At 45.6% G+C, this 17,895-nt stretch overlaps 1 protein-coding gene across 2 annotated transcripts in view; it reads right to left on the bottom strand.

The window, feature by feature from the left end:
- LRRK1 (leucine rich repeat kinase 1) overlaps positions 1 to 17,895 on the bottom strand; it is an 82,250-nt gene that overhangs the window by 11,714 nt on the left and 52,641 nt on the right. For both annotated transcript variants that reach the window (XM_063346096.1, XM_063346097.1), the window contains 12 exons: positions 16,043 to 16,163; positions 15,626 to 15,785; positions 14,680 to 14,956; positions 11,492 to 11,663; positions 9,890 to 10,053; positions 8,447 to 8,586; positions 6,626 to 6,875; positions 5,009 to 5,175; positions 3,703 to 3,900; positions 2,747 to 3,024; positions 2,366 to 2,560; positions 1,387 to 1,538 (listed from right to left, as the gene is read on the bottom strand). In XM_063346096.1, the coding sequence (XP_063202166.1) occupies positions 1,387 to 1,538; positions 2,366 to 2,560; positions 2,747 to 3,024; positions 3,703 to 3,900; positions 5,009 to 5,175; positions 6,626 to 6,875; positions 8,447 to 8,586; positions 9,890 to 10,053; positions 11,492 to 11,663; positions 14,680 to 14,956; positions 15,626 to 15,785; positions 16,043 to 16,163 (2,274 nt within the window). The remainder of the gene's footprint in view (positions 1 to 1,386; positions 1,539 to 2,365; positions 2,561 to 2,746; positions 3,025 to 3,702; positions 3,901 to 5,008; positions 5,176 to 6,625; positions 6,876 to 8,446; positions 8,587 to 9,889; positions 10,054 to 11,491; positions 11,664 to 14,679; positions 14,957 to 15,625; positions 15,786 to 16,042; positions 16,164 to 17,895) is intronic.

Raw genomic sequence — 17,895 nt, 5'->3', positions numbered from 1 at the left:
TGCCTCTGTGAATATTTAAACTCAGCTATCTGACTTTGCATGGAAATGGATTAGGAGAACTTACGTGGTCTGTTACTATAATTCAGGTGTGAGACAAACGGCTCCAGCTGAATAGCAGTAACTAATAGCTGGGAGGTCTTTGCCCGTCTTGCCCACCAGGTTCTCAGAGAACTTCTCCAAGTTCACTGCCGCAGCATTATCTGGCTTTATTACTTATTCTACTACACAAGGAGAAGAGCATGATTCTTCCAAATAAGAGCAAAGATCTGTAACCTGATAAAATATTTTATAAATATGACTAATTAATATATTTGTAACTAAAAGGATTTTGTTTGTTTGGGGTCTGGGAAAGTTTATTGGGTTTGGGTGTTTGAACAATAACTGGATATTCACAACCACATCTGTGAGCCCCAGATGTTTTACCAACTGTGGCACAAGCAATTACACATCCCGAAATCTGTCACATATAAGTAATTTGTTATTCAGCAGTCTCCAGCAAGTGGATTGTCCAGTCAGGAAGCAGATTCACTGAGATACATTGCTGTGAATATTTGGACAACATCCATGTATTCAAAATACATCTGTGAGTCCCATGTGTTCCACCAGTTTTAGCAGGAATAGTTACACTGTCTGCACTGAACGACTGACCAGGCACCACAGACAGCAAAGCAAATCGTTCATGAACGGATCACGTACCTTTCCCATTACGTTAATGGTTACAAATAATGAACACATTAATATAAATTTCAGATCAGTTTGTGAACGTTTCCAAATAAGATTGCAGCTATAAAAATCAGTAACATCCATAAAAATAAACCTAACTAGCCATGGGTCACATGTGGCTGAGCAAAATACCATCATCTCAGTCACAATTTAATAACATTTAAAGCACATGCCTATCCAGTATAGCACACATTTTACTGGCAGCATACACTTGGATGCACACACAGCTTCAGGCATGTGGTTAACTCCTGATGATTTCAATAGGATTTAAGCATGTGCTTAATTGCTTTGCAGAACAGAGATGGAACTGCAGTCTCAATTAGGAAAGGTTTAGTGTTAAATGGCCTCATTAGGAAAGGCAGAACACGTCTGTTCTCATGTGCAAATGCTTCATCCTGTGTGTGTGAATCATTACACTGCCCTAATCTTCTCCTCATATTAACTGAAGCAGAGTTAAGCTCATTAAATATCCTTTATAAAGCAACCACTGTTCCCAATTAAAAGAGTTTGGGAAAACAGTGTTCGCCGTATCCTTGGCATTCGCCCAAATTCACTTTCACCTTCTTACCTCCCTCCCAGAGGCATAAGTGAAGATGCTGAAGGATTTTTACTTAAAAAGAAAAAAGAACAAGAGACAGACATTACTAAGATGAGCCGTCTCACCTGGTGTCCTCCTTCCCATCCCAGAACACCACAGTGTACTCCTGTCCTTGGGAGCAGAAGAAGGAGGACTGCTTCCCACAGGACAGCAGGTACATAAATGTTGCAAAGGTAGGATCTTTCATCTGTCCTACCACAGAAATGGCCAGTGGACGCTGCGGGGAAAGGAAAAGAGAAAGACATATGTCACACAAGACAGCTGGAGGTCCAGATGAAAGAAAAGAATCGTAATACTCATTATTTATTAAAGCCAGAGCACCAAGAAGTAGGACTTCTTTAATAAACACTTCCACTGCTTTCTCAATTCTACACCAAATTCTCCTTGTAAATCCCACCTGACTGTTTCCGAGCATCCTCCGTACCCCAGACACTGAAGCCAAACCTCTTCTGTACTTCCACGGTTTGGTCGGTGTTTCTCTTACACATTTTATTGATTTATTTCTTCAGGTTTATGAATTTTGGAAGATGACCCACTGTCATGACAGCGTCTAGCTGTTTGTGAGTCAAGCTGACCTCTGTCTGAAAGACAGCAGCTCTAAAATGCCAACTTGTAATTAATGAAAAACTTAATGCAGCATAATCCTTTTCTCATACTTTGAACACTTTTCTTCCTCATACTGCCTTTTATAATCTTGGGATTTTTGAAGTCTTTGTAGTTACACTCACAGCATGATACTGTAGCTGTTTCTAGAAATTACGGGTAATGTCTTGCCCTGGTGAAATCAATAGCTTAACTGCCATTGACATCTAGGGACCTTCATGTCACCACAGATGTCTAAGGCCACCAATCTGCCATAGTTTCATTCATAAAACCATCACTTAAGTCAACAGACGTTCTGGGCCACATCAGCAGGAGGGGTAAACGGGCAAATGAGCTGTTCTGCTGTATCGAGAGCGAGCCTAGCTCTCCTGCGTGAAGAGGGCTGCCAGATCTCTGCAGCTACATGATCAGAAAACACTGGTCACGAGGCTTGTCTTGTACCTTTTCTGGCTTAGTGTCCCAACACTCCATCATGAGTGCCTGCATCCTATATAGCTGCACCTCCTCCGGCTGCCCAAGAACAGGACGGATCCCTTTAGACAGCTTCTTTGCAATCTGGAGCTGGTGTTGTCCTAGCACAGGCCGCTGACCAGACAGCAGCTCATAGAGGACCATCCCATATGAAAACATGTCGACCTAGAGTGAGAAATGAGAGAAAAAAAACAGGGTAAACGTCCCTTGGGTGGAGAGGAGAGCAAGGAAGGCCATGGTGGAAAAGCTAGTGCTGCACCACACCTGTGTAAGGGAATTCAGCCCCACGCATGAAGCCCACCACCCACCGCTGTCACGCAGGGGCTGCGCCCACAGATACACCGCCGTTACCTTCTCATCGTAGACTATGCGAGGCCTGATCTCAGGAGCTTGGTAGCCCGGCGTGCCTTCCACGCCAAGCGCGCCTTCGTGGAACGACTGCCGTGAGATTCCGTAGTCGGAGAGTTTGATATTGATGTGCTCTTTGACATCCAGGGACCACACCAAGATATTGTCTGACTTCAGGTCACAGAAGATGATGTTCTTCTTATGCAGGTAGGCGAGGCCTGTTACAATCTGATACGCTATTTTGTGTGTCAGCATGTGTCCCAGCGGCACAAAGGAAGACCCTGGCACAAAGGAACAGCCTGTCTTCAGTTCTTGTAATTGCAATAACTGCTTCTTTTTTTTTTTTCCTTTTCTCTTTCTTTTTTAAACTCCAGAGCAATAACTAACAACCTTTTAAAACATCACTCAATGCCACGATTTGAAATGACACTGCTCGTGTTACTATACACGTCTGACAGTTCTATTAGATTCTTTTTTTAAACCTTTTCACTTCTAGACCCCTAAATCTTCTGGTGAAAATTAGTGTTTGACTGAAAGTTGACACAAAGCCAAGGCGCCAAGAGGGTCAGATGGCCTCACCCTATCTCGGAATTAATGTCGTTCACTTGACAGTGACAGAAACACAGATAATTATGAGAGAATTTAGAGTGCCAGACACCCATCTGCAGGGGGAAGAACACAGCATTACCCACGCAGCACTGAAGTGAGATGCACTTCTTATTAATTTGTAGAGAAATTGAAAATCCAGGTCTCCAAAGTGGTTTTGAAAATCCTGAGCATCAATTTTTACTAGGTTCCCAAAGGCACAGTTTAAAAGCAATTCCATCCCTCCCACTTCCCCTAGTCTGGAAAAAAAAATCCCTTTCAGTAAATCAAGCAGTAATTTAAATGTTGTTGACCATTTGTCACTACCGTGACTCAGAGAGTGAGCTCTCCCAGGAGGGAGAGCCTGTTTTTACCTTTGGCGTTTTCAGACAATACAGTGGTGAGGCTGCCCAGAGGGGCCAGCTCTAGGGCAAAGCAGAGAGGATGGATGCTGATGCCAATGAGGGAGACGATGCAGGGGTGTTGCAGCGAGTGAAGCATGCTGGCCTCCTGGCGAAACTCGGAGAAGTTCTTCATGGCATCCATGGCTCTTAGGTGTTTCAGCATGGTATCTGGCAAGACACACAAACCCCTTCTCACTCCCCAGCTGAGAAACCAAGTCAGAAACTCTTTGGAAGGTGCTAATCACTGAGCAAATGTTGCAGGAGGAAGGCAGCTTGTGGGGTTATGCCAACAGCAAGACTTTAAGTCACATCCTCCTGTTGATGCGTGAGCCACTAAGAGACATTGGCTATAGGCAGGATATGTATGGCTGCCTCAGGACACAAGTGCTCGCTTGGTCCTCTAACACCAACCTCGAGTGTGTCTGGCACACACTGTTACCATATATCACTGGGATGATTTTGAAAAACACATGCTGTGCTTTTCAAAGGAAGTACTCTCTGGCTGTGGATGTCACATTGCAGACCCTTTGGTGGAAGGAGTCTTCCCCACCCTTTCCCGGCTGTCCTGCTCCTGCCAGAAGAGGGACCCTTCAGAGTAATTGTCCTTCTGCCACGGGACAGCAGAGGCTGCTCAGGCAGGTCTGGTCTTTCCAAAGGTTATTTGTCACTGGGACAGCAGCTGGCCTCCTCCACAGCTCAGAGGTTCATTGCATCCTTTTCTGACAGGAATGAGGAACTTTTCCCCTTTCCTTTGTCTGTGGACTGAGGCTCTGCTGGAAACCTGTGCTCGACAGCCAGCATGTGCTGTACAAGAACCTGTCCCTGCCTGCAGGAGCTGGCAGGCTAAGAAGGATTTCCAATTTGCTTTCTGTAGCTGCTGGCACAGACTTATTCAATGGTGGAGACCCACAAGTCCTTAGTGCAAACCCATGTAAATCCACGCTTCTCATTGCCAAATAGCTTGGGAACAGGAGATGAAATCTTGCTTCCCACCCCAATCAAGAGCTCTGCCTTGGCACCCTATGAGTCCAACCACTGACCTGCAGGACAGACGCTTCCTGCGGTGCCAACGACCTTCATCGCTACAAGAGCTTTTGTGAAGGACTCTTTAAGATGCATCCTCCTCCTCCACAGAAACACATCGATTTTGCTACGTGTTTCAAAGCTGTATTTAAACAGGTGCTGCCAGCGCTTCGGAGAGCGAAGGCTCTTTGCTCTTAGCTCGGGATCACAGGCTGCAAGAGCCGATTCCTGACACTGATTCTGTGTACTGTACCTGCAGCTGAAGTGGGAGAACCCTTGCATTTTTTAATCTGAAATCTCTTCACAGCCACCGGTTTTCCTTGGTATCGTGCCCGATATATAACGGTCCCGCTTCCACCCTGGCCAAGAACGTTGTTTTCATTTTCACTGCATTCCAGTTTGCTATTTTCCAGGAACAGTCTGCCAAAAAGAGATTGGGGCTTTTTAATTAAAGAAAAGTTTCAAAGACACTGTAAATTCATGTTTTTAACGTCATTTCCATTTTCACAAATCCCTAATAGGTTCTTGTCTTATCTACTGAGAGGACTGGATCGCCTAAGCTACCTTGGTCATCTTAACGTACTCTACAGCGGCTCATGTATGGCAGATTCCTCCCAGAAGAAAAGTAACTTGGGCGAATAAACAAAAAAGGCTTTTTACTGTGGCAATTTATCCTGCAAGAATCAAACAGATCTGGAAAGCGCATAAACTCCTTTTCCAAGTGGATGACACAGGTACAGATATTTGTATCATTTATCTGTATTAATGAATTTTCTCCTTCATTTACCTCCTGTTCCTCTTTTCTCCACTGAGGCAGGACAGGATGTTTATGAACAGCCCCACACTCTGAAACCTGATTATTCAAATCAGCTTACTGTTCCCAGGCTGCAATTCATCATTTCCTCACTCTTCCAGAGACTACTTTTACAGCTGTTCACACTTCAAACATCTCCACTCGCCTTGCACCCGTCAAATAAATCTCCAGGAGATAGCACTGCGAGGAGGGCCGTTGTGACGGGCTGAGGGGGCGTTTCCCCAGAATGCCCTCTAAAATGACCCCAAGGAAGGAACAGGGGCCAGTGCGAGTACAGAGAACTCCAACAGTAGCCAACGGGACCCAGTTTGGTCTAGAGGTCTCACAGCTCTGCATCGGGCACGGAAAGGTCTGAGAGAACATGAACCGAAAAAGACATTGGTCTCCTGTCCTGCGAGAGTCAGGAGGTCTCTTGCTCTACACGCTAAGTAATAAGGGGTATAAGATTGAACCCATCTGGGAATGCAGTTAAGCAGCTTAAAGATTTGGCAGTGCTGCTATGGGTAGGGAAGAGCTGTTTCAGCTGTTCAGGACTGCCACGCTACTGCAACACATCTAACAGCCCTCAGCCGTGCAGGAGCCTCACCTCAGTGTGAATTCTCTAGTGGTACCTATATAAATTCACTCACCTACAGGTTCTCCAAAACTAAAGGGGATTTCACTGCCAATCTTGTGATGCAGCAGCACTTCCTTTTGTTTTTGCCAGATTAAAATCTCCTTTCTGGGATTCCAGAAAGACTCCAATTACATAAAGCTCTGGTCAGAGTACTGGGCAATGCAGGACAGCTGGGGCTTTAAAAAGGGACTTTCACATCGCACCACAGTGATCTCAAAGGACCCCCCAAAGTGACGACTCGGGTCAGCACACAGCAATTGTCTAAGCAAGCGTGCTGACCACGAGGAGTGCAGTTTAGGATGAATTGCCAGACCAGGGATTGAGAGCAGATGAATTTGTTTCCTGTGGTCAGTATGTTCCTCTAGCAGAGATGACTTACGAAAAAAATCTGACTGAATTACATAGGTGAAACTTAGCCAAAGGCTATCAAATAACATTACCTGGCAGGAAAATCGGTCATGAAAAGCTCTGGGACCAGCTCTTGGAGAGAAACGGGGATGTCAGGGTGGTTGGGACATGTGATGTAGTCCAGTTCAATGGCAGTCAGGACACAGTCCTCCATGTTAAAGTACTGCGCGTCCTCCACCTTCTCACCACACTCATTCTCCTCCGGCTTGGAAGCTGCACAGATGTGGCAGGGCACATACTGCTCCATCAGCAACGTCCCATCACTCTCGGTGGCTGTGAGTGCTTCAAAGCAAGCAAGCAAACAGAAAACAACATAACCCACACAAACTGAGAAAGAACAACAGCTCCTAGCGCATTCAAACGTCTGCAGTCACTACCTGGATCCACTGGCTGAAAACGATCACACTCATGAAAGCAGCAGTTTTTGTATTGACTAGAATAAGAAAATAGGTTTTTGCAAAGTATACACAGATAGCGGGACAGCACTGAGGAGACAGGACTGTTGACATAACTAACAGCTACTCTGCCTTCGTCACCGGTAACACACAGGCTTGCGAAGAAAATATATTCAGGGCCAGCAGAGATTACAGAAGAAGCACTGGAGAGAACCTCCCGCTTGCTGGGTGTCTCTGTGTGAGCTGCATACAGGGATCGCTGCGTATCCTGAAGGGCATGACCGTACAGTAGAAGGATGGCAGCTGTGAGCCTGCCCAGGAACACCAGCCACGGCTGCTTCACAGACTGCAAGCTGCCAGACGGCTTCAGGCGGAGAGCAGGCATGGGAACAAGAACAGGAGTGGACTGGGAGGCACGGCACGCTGCGCTCAGGCTGAGCGAGTCAGCTGGAGGCCAGGAGTAAGCTCTCACCTGCAGCACCCAAGTTAGGAACACGGTCACTGTGGACTCCCTCACAGGCAAGGTTTCCAGCCCCTCCGGGAGAAATACGGATTCTACCAAGACTAAACCTCTGGGAGGTTCACACCTCTTGCACTAAATGCAGAGGGATTTTGTGGTGACAGGCTCCATTAAATGCCTACAATTAGGCAGGGTGAATACAGGCCGTAGCCTTTGAAGTCATGACTCTTCTTAAGCTTCAGTGGTTAACGTTACCATTATTTTAATCCAAAGGCAAATAAAATCTTCTTTTATCTTCATAACATGCAGAACATGAGTACGTGAGAGTGCACAACTGTTTCCTCCAGAGAGCCTCCAATTAAGAGATTTTGGCACTGCTTTCTAGACCAGTGTGGGACGACAAAGAACACTTCAGATTTTGTTTTGGTTTTAAACAAAGTGTATTGGGGTTGCAAACAGCCCGCTGGGTAACAGCAGGATCTGTGCTGATCAGAGGAAAAACAACTGCTGGAGTCAAGGAAGTTACCTTGGCACAGAGTCCTTGGTATCATATTCGCTCAGGCCCCTCACATCACAATTTCATAAATTATAGGGTGTCAGAAATGGTGGGCAAATACTCTTCCCAGCTGATGCCAAAACGAGTTCTGCCATCAAGGGACAATGCCAAGTAGTTTGGGCCAAATCGTGTCCCTGCTATGAGCACTGGAGGAGTCCCTTGAACTCCTACGGAACCAGGTCCTGGTCGAACTGTAATGTTTTGCCTGTCCTTGCTGTGACTGATGGGCTTAAAGGCAAAACGCCTAGACGAAGGTGCGCTGGCAAAGAATCTTCATCTGTCTGCAGGTTATCAGCTATTCTCAAACTTTATAGGCTGGAGACTGTCAGAGCCTGAGGGGTCTTCAATTAATACACAATACTGTGCACCTGGAGAGCTCTGTCAAAGACTCTTCTGGTAAAAAGACTTAATACCGCACAGAAAATTACAGTAGTTCTCTTACCAGGAAACCACTGGTCTATCAACGAGTTGACATGATCTGTGATGAACGCCATTGCTGAAAAGTCTCTCACTTCTGACTGGCAAATGATTTTAATTCCACCACTTTTTTTCTTTTTCCAGTTCACATCAGAAGACTCGACACTGTATAAGAAAGCCAAAAGACAGCTGTATGAAGCTTTTCTGAAGTACTAGTGTCAACAAACTTTCTCTCTCACAGGAAACCTGAGCTACATAATAACATGTAGTAATCAAAATAAAAAGCCACCTAGCTTTGAGGATGATTTGCAATTCGTTCTATTCTACAAATGACTTTCAGAAGAGAATTCTTGCACAGAGATGCCAGTTGCTCAGAATGGGGAAATGCTACAGAAGGTCAGACCCGGAGAAAACTCTGGCCTAAGTGAACTGAGTATGACAGAGAGTTTTGACAGAAATGCCCCATACAGAATGATGGAGGGTTAGGAGTTTTAACAACTGGTAATAAAATGCCAGTGGCCTAATAATAATAATGATGATAACAGTAATAAGAGTAACAATAATAATAAAACTTCCAAAAACTGTTTGGAAAAGTTTATGGACAGAACAATTCTTGTGCAATTCCCACCCAAAAAAAAAACCCCAACCCAAAGAAAAGCTTTAATACAAAGAGCTGAGTTCTGTAACTCCTTGAAGTACATGCAAAGAGTATGACCACCTGGATGGTCCAAAATTAAGGATTCCAGCTGTGAATTGCAATGTCTGGGTCCATGTCTCTACTGAGTCACAGACTGCCTAAATTAACTCAGGAAAGTCACTGCGCCCTTCTGGTCTCCAACCATGCAACAGCACCAATGGTTCCTCCCTATCTTACCAGGGACTGGAAGAGCAAATGCATCTGCAGATAACTAGAGAGATGACAGTCTTTAAGCGGCCACCTACGCTCTGCATTTGTGAAAGAACATGGGCGGAGGGTTTTCTCCAGGTTCGCAGCCGGCAGGCACTCTGCCTTGGCCAGCTTAAACCAGTTCTCCACAGTCCCTGTTGCACACAGTCTGATAGCGGAGAAGCACCTCCATTGATCTGGACTGCTGCCACACAGTGGCGAAGTTTTAAGACTCAGTGGAAAAACTCATTGAGGTAAGGAAATCTTTGCATGTGAAAACGCGTGATTTCACCCCGGCAAAGAGTTACGCTCTGAATATGGCTTTCTGTTGTCAGGCCTCTTTAAATCTGTGGCTGCAATAACACATAAGGTTGATATATTCAGAACTGCCAAACAATCAGTTATCCATCACTGCTGTCACCAGTTGTTACCAGATGAGTTATGTATATTAGAAGAGCCTCCTCTTCTACCGATGAGTGAGCATATAGCATGAGTCAGGCCCATTCATCTCCATTCAGATGATGTGTTTCATACACTCTATTAGTCCCCTGTCACGCATGCTGCATTACGAACACAAATTACCTAAGATAGCCTCCATCAAAGGTAACGAACAGACCTTCCTGCCAGTAAACAGTGTGAGTCCTTTTGACTCGGAACGTGCTGCAGCGGTTCCTTTGGGTGCCTGTGAAGCTGTAGATGGTCACCTTTTTGTTTCTTGTCTTGGTGTTCTTCTTGTTTTCAAAAAGCTGAAACAAGAAGAAAAGCATGAAAATCATTAAATTGTCGAAATGTCTCTTAAGGATGTTGTTTTAATCGAGCAATAAGGTGACTTCTTTTTTTGGCCTTCACGGGTGCTATAAAACCTTCTCCATTAAAGAGCAACTTGCGCTCATGAAAAAAAATTTGCAATGGAATGAAAATACACGCAGTAAAAGTTGGTTTTGCAGCACTGCAAATAATTTTCATGCCACTCAAAAAGGAACAGTTTCATATCAGCGAACAAAGTTAATTCTGTAACTGTGACATTTGTTATATGAATTCTGCATTTGCAAAAGTCTTCTAAACCTAAAGGAGAGCTAAATGCTCTAGTGAATTATTAAGTCTGCCCTCAATGTAGAGTTAATTTTTCCACCTGTTTCAGTGGGAGGAAGATGGCTTTTCTCCAAGAAGCTTCAAACCAGCACTTAGAGCAAAATGTACGTTTGTTTTAAAACCGAAGACTTAATCTGCAAACCTCCAACTGTACTCATTGCTCTAACGCTTATTTGTCTGCAGACGGGTCTGACGCCTGGGATCCTTTCCATTCCCTTCAGTGAGGACTGGCTGAGGTCGCGAGCAAAGGTGCTCTAGGGTTATGTAGTGCCCATGAGGATGTAAGCAAGGGGTTGCCAAGACAGCCCATTAAAACAGGTGAAGTTATTACACAGTTTGAGATGCCTGGAACACAGAGGACCTTCCAAAAACAGGCATCATGTTTTCCATGTTCTGTACATCAATGCCAGAACACAGTTTAAATGGATAACTGTTAAGAAGATACCACAGTAGGACTAAAAATATTTTGCAGGTATTTATTATGGTTTGCAGGAGGGCTATGTTTTCAGATATAAGGTGCTGCAAAAATATGTCTGTAACAACATCAAAAGTCACTTAGCTTTCAGAACCTTACAGACACTACTCTAATGATATGCATACCACTTGCACTAACAGGGTGCCTGCTTGCACTCATTCTCCCATTAAGGCAACAGTCCTGTAATTTTCTTCTCATTTGAACACATACAGATTCAGATAGCTGACTTTGGTGGAGCTATTCCAGATCTCCACCAGCAAAAGACATGAGCAGAGTCTGGCCCAGTGGAATCGTCATGGACAAGAGCCACGGACACAACTCCAATTACTCGTAACTGGGAGATGCTTGAGGTACTGAGACCTTCCAAGGGATAGTGTTACAGAGAGGCTGTGGAGAACGCAGGCTTTCCTCCCCGGTGCCAATTTGTTGTTCTAGATGACACCTACTGTGAAAGCAGAATCAGATTTCGATTGCAGAGTCCTATCTCCCTATTTACTCTAATAACGTTATTGAAGTCTGTGACTGAAGCAAGCTGGATGTGAAGAGACATCCACTTACACTTACATTGAATGACAACTTCAGCTGTCTTTTGCTTGCGGAGAGATACAGTAACATACCTGGAGGTCCATCTCTGCAAGGCTAATTAACATTCGGGCTATGAATCTTTGCCAAAAGCCAACTGGGACAAAACTCATCTTGAAGACCCTTTGGACCGTGTTTGTGGTCTGGTGGCAGAGCCCGTGGATATCTAATGCTGGCTTGGTAGGAAGCAGATGAGGAAGGAGGTAGCTGAAACACATCAAATTCAACAGCTCAAATTTTAGCTACAGCTTGTAACAGTGAGTACATTGTTACTGGATAATAAGGCGATTCAGTCTCCAAAGAGATTTTTAATGGCACAGTCTACTGCATATAAAAAAGCTTTTAGACGAAAGGCGCTGCAGCAATACATGGAGAAATTCATTTACACTATGGAAGCAAGCAGAAGCAAAACAGACATTACATAATTCAGCCAGGGCTATTGGACAGGGCTAAAACTGATGTAATGTGCCGGACATTTGTGTAATCACAAATTAAATGCATTAAAATCTAAGAGTCATTACAACAGCTGTGATGTTGGGACTCATTTTTTGGTATCTTTCTTACTCTGCCCTGGTAGTAAGTAGAGAATTACAGCCGTGCTCCTATGTGGAACAGAAGATAAATGCAAAACCAACCTACAGTAGCTCAGCTCCAGTAAGCCCAGAAGGTGGGGACAGGAGGTGTCGTGGGAGGTGGCGATGAGGCAGTTACAGGCTGCAGGGACTGGGCTGCTCTGGCTCTCATCCCACTCCCAGAATGAGAGCATCTCACCGGCCAACAAGACAAGGTTTCCTGCTGCACCATACTGCAAGTGGACTCCCTACCGCATCCCTGACAAAACCCTAGGGCAAGGGCTCTGTTTGCCACACTGATGCCAGCAGAGCTATCACTTGTCCTGCTCAGTCTCCTCCTGCAATCGGGTTATTCGGTTATTGGCCCAAGTGCGGAGGAGACTCAGTGCTATCTGAGTCTGAGCTGTCAGAATTAATAGAGCTACACTGGTGTCGAGGACCACAAAGTTTTCAAATTATTTTCAGATCTCTCAGTAAGCACAGAATATTCATTTGTCTTGATCTTCAGTATTTGGGAAGCTAAAACCTTTTGGAAGACTAGAACTGTTTTGAAAACTACGAGCTTACAGCTTTCAATACTGGCCAATAAATCCCTATACAGTGATATCCTCCTGTACCAAATACATTCCAAGATGCCCATATAATCAAAACCCTTATTTGCTTACAAGCAGAAACACTGCTGTTTCATCAGCATTGAGCCTGAGAAAATGCGTCGGCATCTGGGGCTCATCACTGATGGGCATAATGACAGCAACGAGGCAAATGGCCAAGGAACTTGACCAAAATAGCGGTGGCAAGGACTAGACACACCACTAAAACTAATACTGGCTCCAAATCCAATGCTTTAAGCCTACCATGTTTTCTCTGTAGCAGCTGCAATATTCTGTAAAACCTGAAATATCAGCTCAGAAAAACGAGCCCTCACCAGACAACAGCTCTCTCCATATGTCACAGTCCATAACATCCGATGACATTTCACACGATCAAATTATTTGTTCCACGAAACATCTTTGGAATGTAAAACTGATAAAAAATGTCTCTTCACGTACAAATTGCAATAAGAATGGTCATACTTTCAACCCTATTTTAACAGGCAGAACAAAGCTAAATTACGTGCACCTTAGGCAGACAAGTGGAGTGCATCAAACTAAAAGTTCTTGCTCTATAAAGGTAGTGAATGTATCGTGTGACAGCCAATAAATTTTCCTCAGCACATCCAATAAAGGGTCTAGGAGTACAAGAAGGCCAGTGAGGCCCTTCTGGACCACAACTACATAGTGGATTATAATACAGATGGTGATTCGATGCTCTTGAACAACAGCCAATGCAAATTTTGAAAATATGTGAAACATGCCCCCATCCACCCTTTCAGAACAGAAGCTGGCAGCTGCTTTCTCTACTGACTGCAGAGAAACCCTATCTGGCAATCTAGACAATAATTGCAGAAGCACAGTAACAAATAACTGCTCTGTGTCTGGCTAGTACATTAAATTAATCCAACCTGCTATAGCTACAGTCCATCAGTGGGAAGAATATTCTGCTAATGTGGCTTGGATCGCTCTAAAAAAGATTGGGCAGGCCATGAAAAAGCAGTTTCCTTGTTCCTGAGGCACAGACAATGTAATTGCCTTGGAGAAAAATGGCAGATAGCGACAAGGAGTCCAAAAGGCATTTTGGACTAAGCAGAAACATTGCTGCTTTATCTGTGTTAAGCCTGAGAAAATTTGTTGGCATCCGGGACTGGATAAGTGACAGGCATAATGACAGCACAGAGAATGCTGCACTTGTGCTGGCATTCAGAGCTCCCGAGAGGCTCAGGGCGATGCAGCCGTGCTGTCCTGGAAGGCCAAGGAAGTGAAATGCAAATGCCACATCAAAAGTGCAATACAACTATGGTTTCACCCTTAACGCAACAACAGGCTGTCGCCAAGCAGATGGGAGAGAGAAAAATAGCAGGGAACTCTGCCCAGAGGAAAAGAGATCGGGGGGCAGGGGGGAGGAGGACTCATTAACATTTAAAGAGAGTGAGGTTTCCAAGACCATTTTTAGAAAAACTATTGATCAACACCTATTGAGGCTAAAAATTAGGAAAATCACATTGCTACTGAAGCCACACTTCCCGAATTTCACTAGAAATAAAATACTACTACTTTCAGGGCTGACATAACTACTGATTACCCAAAGTTTTTGGCCATACTCTGGAGTGCGGATCTTTCACTGGCAACAGATGACTCCAGCCCATCTATATTTCAGGCCCAGCAGCCACAACCCTCACTCACATCCTCCCCCAGCTGCAGCCGTGCCGGCTAAGCGCTTACAGCTTCCACCTGCTTGTCACCACATCCCTGGCGGTGTCACTGCCCCTCCGTGCTGGTGGCTGAGCCTGTCACCAGTCTCAACGCACCGAGGGGACAAAGACCTGCTTTGGAAAGTTTTCAAACTAGTTTATTTGGACCAAAGGATGCTCACGCCAGGAAACACAGCCCAAATGGATGGGTGCCTTCCATTACACTATTTAATGCGCTCAAATATTTTCTCACAGCAAGATCCCTGTCAAGACAACCGCTTATAGTGACAAAGCCTGTTAATATCTGGTGATTAAATGGCCATTTTTCTCCACCCTGGCTAAGCCTCTCTATTTATCAACATACCTGTTATTGGCCACAGGCAGTGCAATTTCAAACTTGGCCAGGAACTGGAAGTACTGCTCTTCGGTTTGCTCAGTGAAGCCTGTCCCAACCAGCAGCATCCTGAGATCCTCTGCTCTGATAACTCCATTCTTAGCTACAGACTTGGAGCTCTTGATGTTGAAAATCCTCTGTAGACACTCCGAGAGCCAGACAGGGTCAAGAAAGTAGAGGTTTCTCAGGCCATGGCTTGTGTCTGGGAAGTGCAGTAGTGTACCCGTTTCTATGAGAAAATTAATTGCTGCAAAAAATAAAGAACTGTAGATTAGTAATAGACCAGCGTTAGGACACCACAGTGCAGATGAGTAAGATTACAAGGCAGTCTGTGCAGTTTTATGCATACCAGATATAGCCAGCACACAGCCAAGCCAAGAGAATAACCTTTATCTGAGGAGTGCTGCTATCTGGCACTCCGCTTGTAAAACCCACATCTCGCCGCTTTACAGTCAGTATTTATGTTCCCATCACACCTCCCCTTCGCCCTCCTCCTGCCATCCTCACAGGGAAGGGCCCTCCCGGCCTCCCGCAGAGCAAGGCCTCCGTAAAGATCATGGGACTGGGGCCCTATGGAGAAGACAGCCTTGAAACTATGGCAACCCTCATTCTTCACACAGCAGAAATAAAATCAGACAAAGCTTGTTCAAAAAAAAAAATAATAAAAAAAACTTTCAGTATTCTGAGCCCATCGTAGAAACTTCCCAGCCCACTGCACTAAGTCCCATTATTAATTTTATACCTCACCAACTTCCAAAGTGACCTCTACACAGGTGTAGAGCATTCTGCGACTTCTTTTTTTGCACAGCAAGTATGTGGTGGGTTTTTTTTTTTCCCCCATTTTTATTATTTGTGGAACGTTTCAATAGGTAACACACATTGATTTCCAAGAAATTACCGGCCTGCTCTGACTTACCCGTTTGCAAGTCTTCATAGTCTTTGATATCATTTCCAGGGGTTTGCTCAATCATCAGTTCTATTTGCCTGTCTGTTAAATACTGTACATCATCATTCTGACTTCTTCTGTGCTGTTCTGCAAGGACAGCTTCTTGAAGACTGAGGTAACTCCTTGGTATCTGCAATCCACACAAGAACAAAACAGCAGGATCAACAGCAGACAGCAATCACTCTGCTGGAGATGAACTGGCTAAGCCACCTCCTCTTTACAGTGATCTTACAGTGCTGTCTTTTCCCAAAGCCAGAAAGCCACGTTATATACTTCCCATGCCTCCTGCATCAGCAATAACTTCTAAAGTTCATCTCCCAATCCAAAACCAAGCCCCAAAAAAGCCCCCCTTTGCTAAGGATCACCCCTAGAAAGCACAGTTCTCACCAATCTCCCTGCAAGTTTCTGTGAGCAAATTGAGCTGCCGATGTCCTTCATGTTGCAAGTGACATGAAAAATCAGCTGTCGGAGTCCATCAAGGCCTTCCAGAGTCTTACACGAGAGCTCACTGCAAAAGTCATGCAAGGGGGAGGATTATCAAACCTTATCAGCATATCAGCTTCCTTTCCAGGCTCACTTTGTCTTATCAGTGACTTTAAATTTCCTGTGTCAGATGAATGGGAGGAAAGCTGTCAGTGAGCATTTTTAGCTTTGGAAAAAAATACTAAGGAGCCTGGAAAAGATATATTAGCCCAACCTCTGCTCTGCCTGCTTCATTCGCCGTGCATTGCTCTCTGTCCCCTAATGCACTGCACCCTCTGGGGACCTCCCTGGCACACCGACCACAGTCAGCACTTTTCCCCTTCAGTGCTGCACACATCCTGGAGGGGACTGTGGGAAGGAGGAAAACACTGTGCTCTGGCAGCCACTGGAGATGAGTCCAGTTCTCCCCGCTTCAGATCAAAGGCGTGATGATGAATACCAGACACCTTTTTCCACCCTCATTCCAGCCCTTGCTCAGCTGGATCCTGTGATCTGGGAATTGATGCTTAGATCCTAAAAGCCAGCCTTTATCATCTCTTTAATAGCTAAAAACCTGCCCTCTCCAGCTCCTACTATTTTTGGCCTTTTTGTGGGCTGGGTAAGAACGGTTCTCTTTCACTTTCCTTGACAAAGGGTCTTTCTAACTGATCCTACACATGTTCCTGTGGCAGAAAGAAAATCCTGTTCTAAAGCAATATGCTTTATCTTAAACCTCAGCCATCGGTGGCACTGGGAAGCGTGCAGTCACTGGGAAGCGTGCAGTCACTGGGAAGCGTGCAGTCACTGGGAAGCTGGAAGACCAGCTGGGTTCACCCACACAGGGCTTTCACAACTCACCCCCCTCCGGCTGCCCAGAGCACTGCTCGGAGGAGCCCCATCCAGGTGGATGATGGGGTGTGAAGGAGATGCACAGGTGGGAGGAGGGAGGAAATCAGGCACAACTCTGACGGGAAAGAAATGCAGGGGGAAAGGAAGGTGAAGAAGGGGATATGTGGGATGTGTGGCAGGGTGAAAGAAAGTCCCCTTGAGAAAGAACAATTGAGATCACGTTAGGGTGCTCTGTGGTGATGGAAAAAGAGGTTTGAGGAGACTGAACCAAGAAGCTTTCTCTTTCTCACTGCGAGTCTCTGTGCCTCACACTGGGTCCCTGGTACTCCTCCTAACGGGAAAGAGCCAGCTGGGATGCCCAACGCAGCTCTTGCGCCTGCAGAACAGAGCGTGGGAGGTCTCCTGACGACTTTGCCAGGCAGCAGATGCAAAGCGCTGGGGACACTGCAGCGCCCTTCTTTACTTGCCAGCCGCCACCTGCTCTTGCCCCAGGCACTGGCAATTTCACACTGTTTGGTGCCAGCCTGCTGCCTCCACGCTCCCCCCGTGCTGTGCACTCCCTTGGCTGACAGATTCACTTCTTCCCCAGACGAAGCCTCCTCTCCCCAAGGGCATTCTCCATCAGCCAAAGGAAGGGATCAGCATCAGACTCCATGGCCTGGCATCGATCTTCCAGACAGCACCACCCCCCCGTTATCACACTTGGAGAGCTCAAATGGCACAGGTTTGGGCTGCCGGGGGCTCACAGGGCTGACCCACTCCTCACCCTGCCAACACTGCCATGTGAGCTGCGTTCTCATGACAGGTAGCGAGAGGTTCCCATGCAGCCTTCCCCTGACAAACCCCACAGCGCCCACCCTGTAACAGTCATTCTCTCAAGCTTTGGAGCATTAATTACTCAATCTGTACCTTCTTTCCTGGTGACTAAT

This window comes from Chroicocephalus ridibundus, chromosome 9, assembly GCF_963924245.1.
Source record: "Chroicocephalus ridibundus chromosome 9, bChrRid1.1, whole genome shotgun sequence".
Classification (NCBI taxonomy): Eukaryota; Metazoa; Chordata; class Aves; order Charadriiformes; family Laridae; genus Chroicocephalus; species Chroicocephalus ridibundus.
This window is presented reverse-complemented; position numbering and strand designations above follow the sequence as displayed.